A 17870-nucleotide genomic window follows, 5' to 3' on the forward strand; every position below is an offset into this window, starting at 1 on the left:
TAGACTGGTACAATCCCTATGGAAAGCAGTCTGGCGATCCCTCAAAAAAATTAAGAATAGAGCTATCATATGACAGAGCAATCCCTCTCCTCAGTAGATACCCGAAAAAACTTGAAATCATATATTTTCAAAGATGTATGCACCCCTTCGTTCATTGCAGGATTATTCACGGTGGTCAAGACATAGAAGCAACCAAAGTGATAAGAGTTTGATAAGAAGATGTGGTGCATATACACAATAGAATACTACTCAGCCATAAACGAGGAGGAAGTAGTGTCATTTGCAACAACATGGATGGACCTGGAGAACATTACGCTAAGTGGAATAAGTCAGTCAGAAAAAGCTAAGAGCCATATGACTTCACTCATATGTGGGATTCAAAACTGAAACGTGTGATCACAATCAGCAGTGTGGTGGCTGTCAGAAGGAAGGGGGTGGGGAGAAGGGGGTCTTCATATATGGTTACACGAGAAGATTTGACTGTGGGTGGTGGGCACGCGGTGCAGTACACAGATCTTGTAACATAGAAACCCACACCTGGAACCTGTATGTTCATGTCGACCAATGTCATTCCAATACAGTTCATTTAAAAACAAAGAAAATGTCTTGGTTGAATTTTGAATTATAGCATACATTTGGCCATCGGGCACTTGAAGAAAATGTGCGTACTCAGAACCTTGTTACAAAACACATGCTTTTCTTACCACCAGGGGCTCGGTGCGTGGTCTGGGCAGGCAAGAAAAGGTCTCTCGCAGGAAGGTGGTAATCTCCAGCAGCAGCTGGCATGCCGCCATCTTTAAGGCAAAGGGGCAGCCACATTTAGAGGGGTTCACGGTACCTGCGGAATGAGAGAGTACTTTCCTGAGCCAACAAACTAAACTGCAGAGAGGTGTGGTTCAATGGAAACGGCTGCACGTGTGTAAAATCAAACTGCGTATGAGAAAGTTACCTAAGCATGTGCAAAAATGAAAGTGCATATGAGAATGTTGCCTCTACATGTTCCATTTACCTAGTCCCTTTACCAGAATCTGTACGTTAACAGATCTCTCTCTTTTTCCAGCTTGGAATTCTATAACAAGTGCCCAAGTATTAAAATAGCAACCAAGCACTAAGTTATTCTCCTTACTGCCTCATAGAGAAACAAAATTCAGCCTGTTGATGAAAACAGAAATGGGAAAGCAGTTTTGAAAGATTTTCCTATCGCTGTTCAATCAGATTTAAACTATATACATGGTGACGAAGTAGATTTGAAACTAGAAAAGTCCTGCTGATTCATTTTATCAGAGACGTCTCTCTTGATATCCTGAGGACAGTGAAGTTGTTTCAGTTCAGGGCCAGATATGCTTCTGTAGCATTGATAAGACATACTTGATCACCTCTATCATCCAATTGATGCAAGATAGCCAATCATATTAAAGTAAAGCTACATTCAGGAGGCAGCTGATCAATGTTTCTCTCTCATTGATGTTTCTAACTCTCTATTTCTCTCCTTTCCTCTCTGTAAAAACATCAATAAAATATATTTAAAAAAATAAAGCTACATTCGAAGTATGCAAATATCCTCCATTGTTCTAAAGCATGCTGACCTTTAAATGATTAAAACATTGCATCCACCATAGTTCAAGTAATGGATTTTTCTCTAAAGGCAGATAATGTCCAAATTGGTACCATAGAGAACTTTTAAATTCTCAGGATTTAAAACTCTCAGATACATATCATCGCAAATCAAGCAGAAATACACTGATTACTTCAAAAGAAGACCAAAGCCATGCAGAGTTCTGTCTCTCTTAAAAGGAAGCAGTTAGCGCCCGGACAGCGTGGCTCAGTGGTTTAGCATCAACCTGTGAACCAGGAGGTCACGGTTCAATTCCCGATCAGGGCACATGCCCTGGTTATCTATTTTGAATGAATTACATTATTGAGCAAACAATATCATTGCATAGCAATATTACTAAAAATACCTCTAAAATATTTCCCATGTGGTAGACTTTCTTCATTGAATAGAACATATACTTTACTTCATGGTTTATACTGACAGGAGGAGATTATGGTCTTTCTGAAGATAAATGGCTATTGTTTCCTCATGAAGACCAGCATTTTCTCTCCAAATGTAGTGTGTAGCTGGAGAACATTGCCTCTTTTAATTTTTAAATTTTATTTATTTATTTATTTATTTATTTATTTATTTATTTATTTAAGTAAAGCACCTTTCTTTTAAAAAATATATTTTCATTGATTTGATAGAGGAAGGGAGAGGAAGAGAGAGACAGAAACATTAATGATGAGAAAGAACCACCGGTTAGCCACTTCCTGCACACCCCACACTGGGGATTGAGCCCACAAACTGGGCATGTGCCCCGACCTAGAATTAGACTGTTCCATCCCTGTTCATGTCGATGCTCAACCACTGAGCCATGCTGGCTGGGCACTTTGCCTCTTTTTAAAAATGTAAGGGACAAACTCATTTAGAATTTCCAGACTGATACATGTATGCACCATGATTATCTTTGAAATGCAGGATGAGCCATGTATTGACTTGAATGTTGAATGAAACCAGACATTCCAATCTATGGTTGATGGAGCCTACATGATTCTAGACATTGCCTGGCTGTGCAATGGTTTTTTAAAAAATAATTAAAGACTAGATATTCAGTATTAACTTATGGATCAGTCCTATTACTTCTGCGTTTTCATCTAGATTCTTCTTGTCCGTCCTAGACACAATAAGCTTGGTCTCAGTCCAGGGCCTCTCATCACTATCATCTCAAATGTTCTGTTACAATAAACAAGGACTGAGTAATGCATGAGCTCACAGAAAAAGCTAATACACCAGGTATAACATACTGGTAAGTCATACTTAGGTGGTCTCATGAAGATTCAAGGTCATTTTGGTCTATGAGGATATGTCCACCTGATGTTGCCTTGGCTCTTCTCTGTTCTGAATGACCCTGAGAGATCAAGGGCAGTTTAGTGATGTCTTCTGGCAGGCCTTTAATAGGTTCTGTGACCACTGAATACTCCTACAGGCCTTCTCCAAATCAGACCCAATTCCATGAGTCATTCCAGCAGAAGCTAGACTCCTATGAACCTGATGAACTCATTGAGGCAACTATCGCCATTAGATTGAAAGACTGATGCCAGGATTTGGTGTTTTGTCAACAACTAAGTCTGATTTGATAAGGGCTGAGAAAGAGCAAAATGGTCTTAAAAATTATTTTAAAAAATCCTTGATATAAAAGTGGAAAAGAATACAATATGTTTTTTTAATTATTATTCAGTTCTGTCTAATGTTACAGTCTAGCCCTGACATATAGTCTTTATATTTCATGACTATAAGGATGTAGTAGGTTTGGCATCACTTAACAAGGGACAAACCTTAAGACATAATCAGGGAGTTTGAGTTTCAAACCACTAAGGGGAGGTCAAGAGGAAGAGGCCTCATTGTCTTCAAATAATGATACCGATTCCATGATCACATTGGAATTTTATGCTCCAGAAAAGGCAACGGTGCACATACATACAAGCTCATATGGCACAGAACATATATGCACAAAATAGTTCTGGAGAGAGATGTAGAGACATTGTTGCCTCTATTTTTCTATGATAGAATCCAATTATAATTGCAATATGTCACTACAGTGTAGAAGTATTCATAGTTCTAACAATCTAGATCTCTTAATACTTCAGTTTAATGTTAAATGCTGCATTATACTCTGATTAAAAATTACAATATGTTAGTGATTTGGGAAGTATGTCATGTTCACTTTTGTTTGGTATAACTTTTATTTTTTAATCTCCATAAAGCAATTAAAAAACCCCACAAAATATGACCAAGCACAGTGATATTCCACAGCTTAATTTTCTCAGAGAAGCCTAACACGAATCTTTGTGTAATAATCTGAGTAATTTGAGTCAGAGACTACAAAGCAATGGAAGTTCCAGAGGGCCTGCTACTCTTTGCCCCTGTCTATAGTCTCTTCTAGGCTCTTCTTTCTGGTTCTTGTCCTCTTCTCTGTGTGGCTTTATGCGCATGCTTTACATCCATTCACAGGGGTAGGGGGAAAGGCGCAGTGGGGAGACATGGGAAGGTGGTAAGAATATGAAAGAGGAAAGAGAAGTATTAAGTGCTCCTAAAGCAGAGGTTCTTACAAGCAGGGGTTCTTGTAGTAAAGGGAGTCTCCTTACTGTCATCTAAAAAGTCTTCCTCCTCATCCTCCTTTCTCAGTCTCCTCTTGGTCTCCTCATCATAAATAAGACCCAGCAGATTGGCTGGGCTCTCACTTTCCCCATGGCACAGCTCATTCAGTCGGACGCCGATTGCCTGCCATGGAGGGGGAAAAAGAAACGGCACAAAGTATATCAGACTGCACTGTAGGCTCTCACACCACAGAGGACACACACAACCAATGAGTGGGAAGTTCTTACAGCACATGCCTCCTCTGTTTGCCACAGTGTTGTGACCACCAAATTGTCTAATGTGGAAACCCAGAGATGGAAGGCACTGAGGCCATCTTCACGGGCGTTCAGACTAAATAGTTGTAGGACCAGGATGATTCTCTGGTATACTCATAGAATTTTTTTCCCCATTTACCCAGTGAAAACGTTTTCACTTACCTAAGGATCATTTATTTTATAGGTCTCTCAGTCTCTCAGATAAGGGTGTATACAGTCTTTCCAGGGAGATTTTGTGGCCATACAAATATGAAGTCACTGTTCCTCAGAGTACTCCTGATCATGCTATTTGATGAGAATGTCATTGTCGTGCTAATGAGTTTGGAGGCTGGCAAGAATTCTGGTGCTGCAATTTTATTTTTACCTGCCATTATATATGCACCGATTGTCTTTTTATAGAATTTGTTCCCTCCTCCATGATACTCTGAATTAGTAAGAATACTCTTTTGGTATGAATACCCAACATCAAGATTGGAAATATAACTTGTAATAACTCAAGGGCAATATTTTTAAATAAGGTATTAATGGGACTAATAATTAAGGACTTTTCCCTGGAGAAGAGAAAAAATAAACTACCTCTATCTAATTTATTTTATATTCCAATTATACACCATACACAGCAGTGGAAGGAACATAAGCACAGGAAGAAAAGTTAGGGAAATAGCTAAAATGAGCTTGGGGTTTGCCAAGTGGATAATTCTGTGTACCAGTAAGACTAAAATTCCAGCTAAATCTTTCCTTTCTTCTTGTAACATTCTTTTCAAACACTTAAGAAAGTGACTAAATTCTGGGCATACAAGAAATTACATTCCCTACTGGAAATTGACAAAGACATGTCCGGAATTCTTTAAATAAAAATGCAAGTGGTTTGAATGTCTTGACTATCTGGAAACAAAAAGGTCTCCTTAAACTCTAGAATAAAGTGAGGAATCAGAAAAATCACATGAAAAGCAAGCAAGCCGTGTAAACAGATATTACAGGATCCTAAAATTTTAGCCTCTAGCCTGGGCTGTCTTAAGCAAAGAAAACAATAAAAAACCAAAAAAACCCCACCTCAACAAAAATCTTTGTCCTGGTGTTACTATTTTGGAGATCCCTCCAAATGTGGGTCTAGACTGGAGCCAACAAGCTGAATAGTGAGGTCCAAAGGGGAAGATTTCATATCAATCCTATCAGGATGTGAAAATAAATGGCTTAAGACAGTGGTCAGCAAACTCGTTAGTTAACAGAGCCAAATATCAACAGTACAACAACTGAAATTCCTTTTGAGAGCCAAAACCCGACTTCTGTGCATAGGCCACGAAGGTTCAATTGCACTGTATGTGCGAACCCACACATGGTATTTTGTGGAAGAGCCACACTCAGGGGCCAAAGAGCCGCAATTTGCCAACCACTGGTTTAAGATAGACCCTCAGTTCCCAAAAGTTAAAGTGTTGCTAAAAAATGAACTTCTCTGGGGTGATACTAAATGCCTTCATATAGAAGGATCAATGTTTGGGGACTGGAAGGTTGAACAGGTTGAAAGATTTGTTCAGGGTTACTGTGAACTGGGCTGCAAACACAAGACAGGGTGTTCGAATCAACGTCTTTTGCTCTTTGCGTCACCAATCTTACAGTCTATTGGCAAGCATGTCAAACTCATGGCCTACAGGACACATACGGCCCACAAGGAATATTTTTGCAGCCCATCCAATATAACAGAGTAAGCAGTTATTTAATTATGAGAGGAAATCAAGTCTCCTGTCAGATCCGGAATTACTAACATTCGCCTTGGGTCAGTTTTGAAAGTAATCACTGTGAATAAGACCTCCCCCAAAGTAAGAAAGACTGGAAAGGTAAGCGGGGCCCAGAGCCTACAGTTCTTGAAGTTGAACTTCATTTTACATCCTGAAGGATGGTGAAAGGTAGTTTCGGAGAGCGGGAGAAACCTTGTCAGTCATTCGAGGGATACTGTCCTACTTGCCTAGAAATTCAAAGACAAACCATGTAGCCTGCTGCCAAAAATCAATCTAACAACCCAGCCGCCATGGCTCAGTGGTTGAGTGTCAACCTATGGACCAGGAGGTCATGGTTCAATTCCCGGCCAGGACACGTCTGGTTTTCGGCCTCAATCCTCAGGGTGGGGTGTGCAGAAGGCAGCCAATTGACGATTCTCTATCATCATTGATGTTTCTATCTCTCTCTCCCTCTCCCTTCCTCTCTAAAATAAATAGAAATTAAAAATTCAATGTAACAACTTATCAATATCAAACACCTCTTAGAGGCCAAGGATTGAGATAAATATTTTTTTAGATAGGGTAGTTCATTTTATCCCTAATCTTGCTCATCCATAATCTTGATAGGATTTGAACGAAGGTTGGGGAGAGAACAGTGATGCTGGGCTAAGCAATCTGGGTTTCATCCCCAGAGAAAGGGGCCACTGAAGCATTACAAGTGGGTGGGAAGCACAATCTGATTTGCGTTTTCATCTCATCGCTCTGACAGCAGCTTGGAGAATGAGTTGGAGGGGCATGTCTGGAGGCTGACAGATAAGTATGGATGTTCTGCTTTTAGACAGATAAGTATGGATGTTCTGCTGTGCCTTAGGGAGATCGTTTCACTAGCAGGGTGTGGGACTGGGGGAAGAGACCAAGTGGGAAAATGCTTTAGTCATCCAGCCTCAAGGGGCATCCGTGATGCGGAGGGGGCAGAATCAATACGGGAAGGAGGCTTGGACTATGTTCACAGGCTGTCTTCTAGATGATGGTGGAATCATTCATAAAAATGGAAATTGTAGGAGGGGCTGCCGATGGGGTGTTCTAATATGGGAAGAAGTGTTTCATCTTGGTCAGATGAGTATTGAGAGGAAGCCCCCAGCATTCCGTTGGCAATACTGGCCTGGGATCTGAAGTGTCATGGACAGAGAAGTGTGTGCTGCTGCCACAGAGTTAACAGTTAAAAACACAGGAATACATGTAACCCTGGGGGAAATGACACAGAAAGAAATTACAGGCTATCCTGGGAAAACACACACCTACAGGAAGGAAGCAGAGGAATCATAATGCCTAACTTCGTACATGTATTGGGAGCATTCCATGAATTGAGATGATTTCCCCCTAAAATGTTTAGTTCAATGCCTGGCACATAACAGATACTCGACGCCTTGTCTCTCAGACAAACACACACACACACACACACAACCTCTTCACTTGGGTCAAGCGCCCTGATTTTTTTTTTATGGAAGAAAATGGAAAGCTCACGTCGCCCCATTGGTAGAAGAGCTTGGCAGCGTTCCACTGCAGCTTCTGGTTCCGCTTGTTGCCCACGATGGGCGAGCGGCCCCGGGACAAGCCTTTCTTGGTGATGTTGACGTGGTGGCCCTTCATCCACTCGGGCCAGTTGCCCCGGTTGCAGCGGTGAACGAAGCGGGCGCATTCCAGGAACAGCGCTGCCCTGGCCACCACGGGGGCTTCCTGCGGGAAGGACAGCGTGGGGTTTATGAGCGGTAAGTGGACCTTAAGGGAGCTCCTGTGCCCTCTCAGTTTATTTGAGTTTTTTATTTGGCTTAGCTGTATTTCCCAGGGTGGCATTAGCGTGGCTAACACATTAGCGGGAAATCTGGAAAATGAATCCATGAAGGCACATTTGGATATTGAAGAATTGGGCAGTTTCAGTAGGTGTCTGTGTTTATTTCCCCCCTTTGCAGAATCTCAAATAATTTCATGATTCACTTTGCATGTTTAGGAGGCGGCTGGGATTTTTGAATATGAAAGTGAAATACGTTTTAATAAGGGTTTAAATATGCAGCTTTTTAAAACCTAACATTTGACATGAAGCAAACCAATATTCAATTTCTCGAACTAGTCTTATCTAACCAAGGGTGCCAGGAGTGATTCTGTTCCAGCAATAATCTATGGTCTATGACCGTCCACACGCTCCAGGAAAATACTGCTCTGAGCATGTTGGATAAGTAAGAAAAGGAAGTGCTTGCTAGGTTTTGTTGAGTGAGTCTTTCCCTCCCCCCTCCTCCCACTTTGTCATGAATAACAAAGTCCGTTTAAACTGGTATAGCTTTAATTGAAAATGTGTGATAAAGAGGAAATTATTTCATTGTTAAATAAAAACCTGAGCATTTCAGAAAATTAAACTTGTGGCTCCATCTTGTCATGTCAAGATGTGCCTGAAAAAATAAAAGAACAACTTTCAGTTGCTACTCAGAAACTGGTAAGGATCAGATATCTATTGACCTCTTAACAAGCAAAAAAAAATTTAATGAGGGAAGGAGTGTTAAGTTTGTCATAGAAGGTCAACAGGTCACAAAAATATACACTTCCACAATGAATGCACACTTTGACTTGGGCCAGTTTAAACAAAAATCACAGTGTTAGCCATCACCTCAGAGTTACCTAATAACCATAGGTTGCTTAGTAACCACAGGTTTTAAAATTGAAACTTTTTTCTTCATTTCAAGCAATAGTGTTATTATGCATTGATCCATAGTGTTAAAATAAGGGCTAATATTATTGAGAGTATCAGTTACATGCTAATTAATTTTTGTGTATTATAATTCTTAACTATCAAAACGTTATGATCTAGAAATAATATTCTCATTTTTCAAAACATGGTATGATTTTTCCATTGTCAGATAGCTGAGAAGGGATAGACAGAAGATTCAACCCCAGGTCCTTCTGGTGCCCAAGTCTGTGCTAGTTCCTCTTTGGTATCGACATTGTCTTAATTTAAACTCGTATGAATTTTGGCAAAAGATGGTTTCTAGAATGCATGTGGAAAGTCATTGCTTAAAAGTAGGACATTAATGACAATTAATGTTGTTGTCTAAAACACAAATATATGATCACAGTATTTTCCATTTAAAATCTATCACCAGTGCCCCCTACCTCAATCATAAAATAAAAATGATACCCCAAATTTGTTATTTGGTTCCTCTCCCTTTCTATCCCTATCTCAAGTGCTCTGTCATCTAGAGTATGTCAGACCTGTAAGGCTTCCAAATATGACATCTCATACCTTTCCATTTCTTGTTCCCATGGCTCTCTGAGCCTTTAAACCCCTTTTCCATCTGGCAAATTTCCCCTTTTAACCTTCAGTTTAGTTAATCTTTAGACTCCTCTAAGAAGTCTTCCTTAATCCCACCCCCAATTAGGCTACTTCATACCTTGGCTGGTTACTTCATACTTTTGAGTAAGATAGTATCCAAACACACTACATGATTCCAGTAAATTAGCCCATTAAATAATTTCTCATTGTCTACAACTTCAATGAAGCCATCAAGAAGAGCTCCAACAAAAAATGTATTTCTAAACAAACATAACTTTACCAAGCATAGGATGAATTACCAGGACACACAAAGTAAACCTACGTGAAAAGGCAGAATACAACATGAGCACTCAAGGTGAGAAACCATCGCCAACGGTGTTGTTGCTGAGACTTGGTAGCAGATCAGGGACTTGAGATTGCCAAGGGTCAAATGACTTTCTGCATCAAACCTTATCAACATTGTGCTGCCATAATATACACACTAAACATCTACACTCCTTTCTTGTATTAAATGTCTTCTATTAAAGATCTCAGCTATGCTCCTCTGCCTCTGGAAAAGGCTGGAACATCTGTCTCTAGAAATGAATGCAGGTCTCTAGGGCAAGGAGAGTGGTGCAATTTCTTCTCAGCCTGACACCTTTTGACACGTTCCCAATTAGAAGCAATGGAATTCATTGTTTAATGACGGGAGGATAGAAACAACACTACCAGAAAGAGCATTATGCTATGAACCCTGGCTTCTCAGGATCAGCGAGGGAGAAATTTAGCCTAACTCAAACGTATTGGGCAGATCCTTTAATTGTCCTTAACTGTTAGATGGCCTGAGAGGTTAACAATAAGTCAATAAACAGCCCAAACCATGCTACATGAGACTTCCTATATACCTTGGCTTGCCTTGTTTATATATATAAAAAATTGTTTTTATTTGCTCAGGGAAGTCAAGGCATTTTTGAATGAAAAGCAATTTCAGTCTCTGCTCTCAAAAACTTATGATAAAATGTAGATGTTATCAGTTATCAGCCCTAGGAAATTCTAACATGTTTGTGAACGGAATTGAGAACAATATGAGAACAATTCCCATTAACTGTACAGCTCACCATGCAGGGGAGGGCTGGTTCTTATCCGATGAATTTGATCCATGGAAATTACCAAACCCAGTAAAACATTTGGAAATGTCACTGTCTGCTTAAAGGGATGATGACACAGAGTAATTCAGATATTGCCTATTATTCTAATCCTCATGAGCCTGGTGGATGAAAACAGGCTGGGAATCCTATTGTCCAGATGGCAGTCAGTAATATCAATTTCTCAGGTACTGCAGTGCGCATATGACTGTGCAGACACCCGAGGGAGATGTTGAGGTACAAAGCTAAGGACTTTAATGCTCATCTTTGCAGAAGATGCTTAGAAACAAGCACTGACTTCACAGAACGTGTAGAAAATATTCAAGGCATTCTAGCGTGGGTGTGCCTGTGGGGAATTACTTTTCTTATATCTTTCAAAGTGTCATTCAGAAAGAATGAATGTTAGAAGCAGGGTTATGGAATACCACGGACAAAGGATTCTTCCTAGACATAAAGGAAAGTCACATTTTTTTCTCTGATGGAGCTTACCTCTTACGGCTCAGTGCAATCTGGAGAAGCAGCAAAAAATGGAGGCATGACAGAATGGATAGGGATGGACTCACATCACAGAGACAGACAGCACAAATGGAGAGAAATGAATCGGGAGAATGCGGCATGGCTGAAAAGAACCACAGGGTATCAGAGGCACAGTTACAAGTGAATATCCACACATTTACACCACACAGAATTTTGTTGACGGTCCTGAAAGAAAAGTAGGCATAGTTCACGTTCTTCTTTCTTATTAGCATCTCTACCAGACCACCTTGCTATGTACCACTATGCCATAGAACGGCTTCTACCTGTTCCATCAGAACTTCATAGGTCCCAGGCAAACAAGAACCAATTTTAACTGGGAAGACAAAATATTAGGCAGAACCATATGGAATGTCTAAGATTGAAGGTCAAAAATCACCAAATATTGCCCTAGCCAGTTTGGCTCAGTGGATAGAGCACTGGCCTGCGGACCGAAGGGGCCCAGGTTCAATTCCAGTCAAGGGCACCGTATCTCAGTTGCAGGCTCCCAGACCTGGCCCTGTGCAAGAGGCAAGCAATAGATATGTTTCTCTCACATCAATATTTCTCTCTGTCTTTCCCTCTCTCCTCCACTCTCTCTAAAAATCAATGGAAAAATATCCTCAGGTGAGGATTAAAAACAAAAAAATAATCAAATACTGACAATTTCAGATGATTCAGTCTTATATAAGATGTTTCCTGCAATGACGAGAGAGTAGTCTAGTTGAAATGACAAAATGTCGTGTCCTTATGCAGCTTGGATTTCTCTAACATTCTACAACTGGGAAACTTCCAGTGCCAGGCTTTTCCTTGACTCTGTCACTCCCCCCTCCTGCATTTGAGACGATCATTACGCATATTGAATATTTCCTTTATGAAAGTGAAGCGGAGAATACTAATTCAAACAGCTGTGCTTTATTTTGCCTGGGGACCTATAAAATACTGTTACCACGAGCAGATGGGTAACCGAAGATCATAATTGCATACATTTCTTTCCCTGGGGGACTCTAGCTAAACCTAATATGTGAGAAGAAACCCGGACTGGTCCTGAGAACTCATATAACAACACTGAGCAGGAACTAACTTTTCAAAGAATGAATATTTTATGTTGGCCCCTGGAGAGTTACATAATTTTTTAAAATCGCCCTATCAAAATATATAAAATACTTGCTGGTGCAGGATGCCTATTTATTGAAAACCGGTGGGAACAGGCAGTTGCTGTCCGTGGCTCTGAGAATTAGAACGGAGTTTGCTGGAGGCATGTGCTTGGGAGCCAGTGTTGATGACTGTATGGAGGTCTCTGCCAGGCCGAGATCTCTGACTGACATTTCTACAGTAGCCCCGGGCACCTGAGATGATTCCGTTGTCAGACTACCGGCAAATATGACTATTCTGTACACAGTCTGGATGGCTGGTCATTTTAATACTTCCTCAGATCAGGCGAACATGTTGGGTATTTAAAAGCCAAGTGAGGACTCCTGTGCCAGACAATATGATGGATTAGGCACAAGGGCAAACTTCTGATTTAGACACTTAAAATACTGGATAAAATATCCAAAAAGCTCTTCATTTTATTTTTGCTTTAGTTTTTGACATGCGATATTAGATCAGGGATGAGTAGAAATTAGGAGAAAGTAGAATTCTGGCATGGAAGTGGGGGGAAGGGATGTGAGCTAGTGTAGGAATATTTACTGCAAGGGTTTCTGCTGACCATAGAGAGACCAGAGCGTGGGTTTTCAATGGGCCGCACGTTAGATGTCTGTGCCCAAGTGGAGTAGGAGGTCAGGTAATACAGTCTTACTAAAGCCAAGAACCCTACCCTCACTGGATGAATGAGAAAAATATTTGTTCCACAGAAGTAGGTTAACCTAACTACCATTGGCTCTGTGTAAGAGAGAGAGAAAGAGAGAAAGAGAGAGAGAGAGAGAATATGAATGAGAATGAGAATGAGAATGAGAATGAGAATGGAGGAAGACTTATAGAACTCCTATTCAAAATCCTATATTCTCATTTAAGTTTGGACTACAATGGGCATTATTTCCATGCTTCTTGCCATAAAAAGTATAGTTTAAAAAAGGATCTTAGGTTGGTGATGTTTCTAGGTGCTTGAGGAAAGAAACAAAATTTCTCTCTGGAGGAATACTTTATACCAGTACTTGTCAAGTCTTCAAACTTAAGAATGCAGAAGGGTCACTTTGGAATATGGATAAAATACATTCTCTGGCCCTAGCCCCAGATATTCTAATCCAGTAGATCTGTTGCAGGGCCTGAAATTTTGCATTTCTAACTCTCACAGATGCTGCTGATATTGCTGGTCCACTGAGTAATGCTACTTTTAACACAGAATCCTCACAGGTCGAGTTCTAAGGAGTTAAGCTTACATTAAAAATACACGTAAAAATCCAACATGAGTAAGAGTCAGATGAAATAACAAAATGTAGAATGAAATCCACAAACACTGAAGTTATTGGAATCATAATGGATCAAATACATTTAAAGAATAATGTGGGATTTGAAAGTATAGTGATGAATTAGATTATCAAAGTTGACCAGCCAAATTAAAACAAAAATCAAATAGAACTTTTACAATTAAGCAATGTAGTACTTAAAATTTAAAACTCGCCCTGGCCAGTTTGTCTCAGTGGATAGAGTGTTGGCCTGTGGACTCAGGGGTTCTAGGTTTGATTCTGGTCAAGGGCATGTGCCTTAGTTGTGGGCACATCCCCAATGGGGGGTATGCACGAGGCAGCTAATCGATGTTTCTTTCTCATCAATGTTTCTGATTTTCTTTCCCTCTCCCTTCCTCTCTGTAAAAAAAAAATCAATAGAATATATTAACATAAATAAATAAATCTCAATGAATAGATTAAAATGCTGAGTAAATGATGTTTTTCCAGCATTAGCACTATGGACCATTTGGGCCATATAATTCTTTCTTTGGGACAGATACACTGTTTTATTGGATGTTAATCAGCATCTTTTGTATCTACTCATTAGATGCCAGTAGCAATCTCCAGGTTATGCCAAATAAAAATACCTCCAGACATTGCAAAATGTCACCTGGTGGGCAAAATTACCCCTGGTTAAAAAACATAGACACATGCCGAGACCGGTTTCGCTCAATGGATAGAGCGTTGGCTTGGGGACTGAAAGGTCCCGGGTTCGACTCCGGTCAAGGGCATGTACCTTGGTTGCGGGCATATCCCCAGTAGGGGGTGTGCAAGAGGCGGCTGATCGATGACTCTCTCTCATCGATGTTTTTAACTCTCTATCTCTCTCCCTTCCTCTCTGTACAAAATCAATAAAATATATTTAAAAAAAAACAACAAAAAAAACAAAACAAAACAAACCATAGACACAGTTGAAAAATGAGAAAAAAAATAGAAGTTATGTCAGAAAAGTACCCATGGTACAGCATAGAAATAAAAAGAAATAAAAAATATGAATGGTTGTCAAAAACAGAGGATAAAGTGAGAAAATCTATCACACATATTTTCAACTTATGGAAGTAAAGATTAGATAAAAATGTGTGGGGGGGAAGTAATCTTTAAAGAAATAACAGTTGAAAAAAATTTTGGAATAGATGTAGTATGCCAATTACTTTATTCAGGGGCTTAATGAACCTCAAATAAGAAAAATAAGCTAGAAATATTTATTAAAATGGCAAAATATCAATAATAAAGGGAAGATATTGAAACCAACTAAAGTGGGAGAGGGAGGACTGGATTACCCACAAAGAGAGGTACAGGAAAAAAAAAATGTCTGCCTATAATTATAATTCTAGCAAAAGTATCTTTTAAGAACAAGACCAAAATAAAGACCTGTTCAAATAAAACTGAAACTGAGAGATCTACTTTCTACAGATTGATTATCACTAAGGTGACTTCGAAAAGTTCAGAAGGAGACAGTTCTTAGAAGGAATATCTGAGATACAGGTTGCAATAGTGAGCAAAGAATCTGCTAAGATTTGGGATAAATTTAAAAGTAATTTCCCTAAAAACCATTAAAATGTTTACTTTGTCAATGTTAAAACAGAAATAAGATAGAATTGAATCACCTAACAGTTGTGGTTTAAGCCATCTACATTCTTTTACGTTTTTCGAGAAGAGTAAAGAACTCATTACTTTTATAGGTAGGGATATGTCAAAGGGGAAGGAAATACAGGGGACTTTAAAGAAACAGGAAATGTCCTATTCTTTAAGGTAGGTGGTGTATATGTGACATTTAACTTTTTTCTTTAAACTCTACATATTTATGATAATATTCTTTGTTATGCTACATTTCATGGTTATAATATTTTTAAAAATTTGATAATATAGTAGTATCACTAGTTAAATGAATAATTTAATATGTCAGTTCAGTTATTACTGAATTACTTCAACTTTGCATATGATTCCCAAAAGAACACAATATGCCCTAGCCAGTTCGGCTCAATGTATAGAGTGTTGGCCTGCGGGTTGAAGGGTCCCAGGTTCGATTCCAGTCAAGGGCAATGTTCCTTGGTTGTAGGCTCAATCCCTGGCCCTGGTCGGGCATGTGCAAGAGGCAACCAATCGATGTGTCACTCTCACATTGATGTTTCCCTCTCTCTCTGTCTCTCTCCCTCTCTTCCACTCTCTCTCAAAATCAATGGAAAAAATATCCTCAGGTGATGATTAACAAAAATTAAAATAAAAATTTTAAACGTGAACACAATATTATATGGCTTTGATAGTTCTTCTTATGAGTATATCCCTATTTCATAGAAAGGAGTTAATTTGCATTGGTCACCAACTAGTCTTGTGATGGTAAGTTCCAATGTGGAATGAATTTGGTGTAGGGAACCTGAAAGTGTGACCATGACTATAGTAATAAATGCCTCATTTTCCTTGGAGAGCTCCAGTTTTGTCTGTTTAACTAGTACAGTTGTTGATAACATTCTCTTTCCCTCTGAAAAGTGTCCCAGTTTGAATAAAAATTATATAATCTTTCCTCCTAAAGCTATCTACTTAGAAAGTTATATAATTTAACATGAACTAGGTTTTCTCCATCCCATAGAAGAGGGAGAATTCTGTGATCTTGCTGACTTTTAGTTCCCATTGACTTTCTTATATTCATGAAATTGTTCCTAAACCAAACTGACATTATTATTAGTGTTATTCATGCTAGTAAATTACCAATAAACATACAAATATTATATATATATCTACATTTTATATATTAAACTGGATAAAAAAAGGATAGAATATTCACCTAAAATACATAGAAAACAGGCAGAAATACCTTCTGTTTGAATTTTTTAATTTTTCTTTTTTGTGCTTATAGGTTATATAAGCCTAGAGATGAAACTAGTGCTTTATAAAACATATACGTATTTTTAACAATGGCTCATAGTTGCATCTATTACATTTATACTAAACAGTATGAGGAAGAGCTGTGCTAAACTTAAAATCAAATCAATTATCCCCAAGTTTAATTGTCATAACAATAATGACAAGAGGGTTGTTTAAAACAAAAACCTGCATATTGGAAAGACTTTGAACAGTGACATTTCTATTGGTATTTCTTTCATTTAGTAATTCCTTTTGATTTTGAAGAAAATTTCAAACTTGAGAAATAACAGTTAAGTTTTGTGATTAAGGCAACAAAACAATGAAAACTTGTGAAATAAATATTATGTCATGATGCAAAAACTGTATTTAAGCTGCACTTGAAATATAAATGCAACATCCAACAAAAGCAGACAATAAGATGGAGGAAAGTGTTGAAGTAAAACATGATAATGAACTGAACACATTCATTTTTCCCCCCATCCTCTCGCAAATCCTATCTTTTGAAACGGCAGAATCTATAACTATGTTTATATCTGTATTGATATCTACATCTGTCTCTACATCTTGTATCTATCTTCAATATCTCAATCTAGGTCATTTAGATCTACATATACATCTCTATTACTACATTCATATTTCCATCTACTAGGTAGCCTTATAGGTACTTGTGTCTTATATTTATACACATAAAATGTATATAACTAAAACCATGAATGCATTGGAAATCACATTTTAAAAGGAAACCCATGAGATCAGATATTAAGTGTAGCCAAATATAGAGGAAACAATAGTTAAAAATACAGTTAGCAGAAGACACGCATGAAGGACTAATCCTGAGGGATGCCTAACCCGGATCAAGGAGTATGAACAGCTGTGCCAAGGACAGTAAACACAGAATACGACTTTAATTCAAGCACGTAGCACATGCAGCTACATTTCCCTTCCTTTCAGTCCACTTCTCAGAGTTCAAAGTGACTTCAATTCTTTCACTTTCTTATACTTGAGAAACGCAATCTAAGCGTGTCCTTGTCTGAGGACCATTTCCCGGCTCCGTCCTTTCCTCTTACATAAAGAAATGAGATGATTAAAGTGAAAGTGCTTTATAAACTTTCAAGTATAATAAAAATGTTACTTCTATCATTTTCTACCACAACATCTGCCACCATTGCCGCCACCAAGTGCACTACCACCGTGACTACCATAACCACCATCATCACTAACCCATTTAGTCAACCAGCCAGCTCTACCTGGCTTCTCTCTGTGTCTGATAATGAAAACCACTGGACTCCTGAGTCTGACCCCTGGAATTCTGGTTTTGACTTCTGCATACTCCTTGGGCTTACCTGGAGTCAAAGATCCTCAGATATGCAAGAAACTTATATTAGTTACTCACTTCCTGAGCCCCCTGTACCCTGGCCTTCTCTTTAAACAA

At 39.0% G+C, this 17870-nt stretch overlaps 1 protein-coding gene across 6 annotated transcripts in view; it reads right to left on the bottom strand.

Moving 5' to 3' along the window:
- Positions 1-17870, bottom strand: part of UNC80 (unc-80 homolog, NALCN channel complex subunit) — a 167209-nt gene that overhangs the window by 88235 nt on the left and 61104 nt on the right. For 4 of the 6 annotated variants that reach the window (XM_036420737.2, XM_036420741.2, XM_036420738.2 and 1 more), the window contains exons 23-25: positions 7692-7904; positions 4186-4321; positions 705-838 (exon numbers count right to left, since the gene is read on the bottom strand). In XM_036420737.2, coding sequence (XP_036276630.1) covers positions 705-838; positions 4186-4321; positions 7692-7904 — 483 coding nt within the window. Of the gene's footprint in view, positions 1-704; positions 839-4149; positions 4322-7691; positions 7905-17870 lie in introns of all 6 variants that reach the window. The other 2 variants (XM_036420736.2, XM_045575411.1) reach the window with 1 other exon arrangement.

Source organism: Pipistrellus kuhlii, unplaced genomic scaffold (genome assembly GCF_014108245.1).
Source record: "Pipistrellus kuhlii isolate mPipKuh1 unplaced genomic scaffold, mPipKuh1.p scaffold_m20_p_7, whole genome shotgun sequence".
NCBI classification, from domain to species: Eukaryota; Metazoa; Chordata; class Mammalia; order Chiroptera; family Vespertilionidae; genus Pipistrellus; species Pipistrellus kuhlii.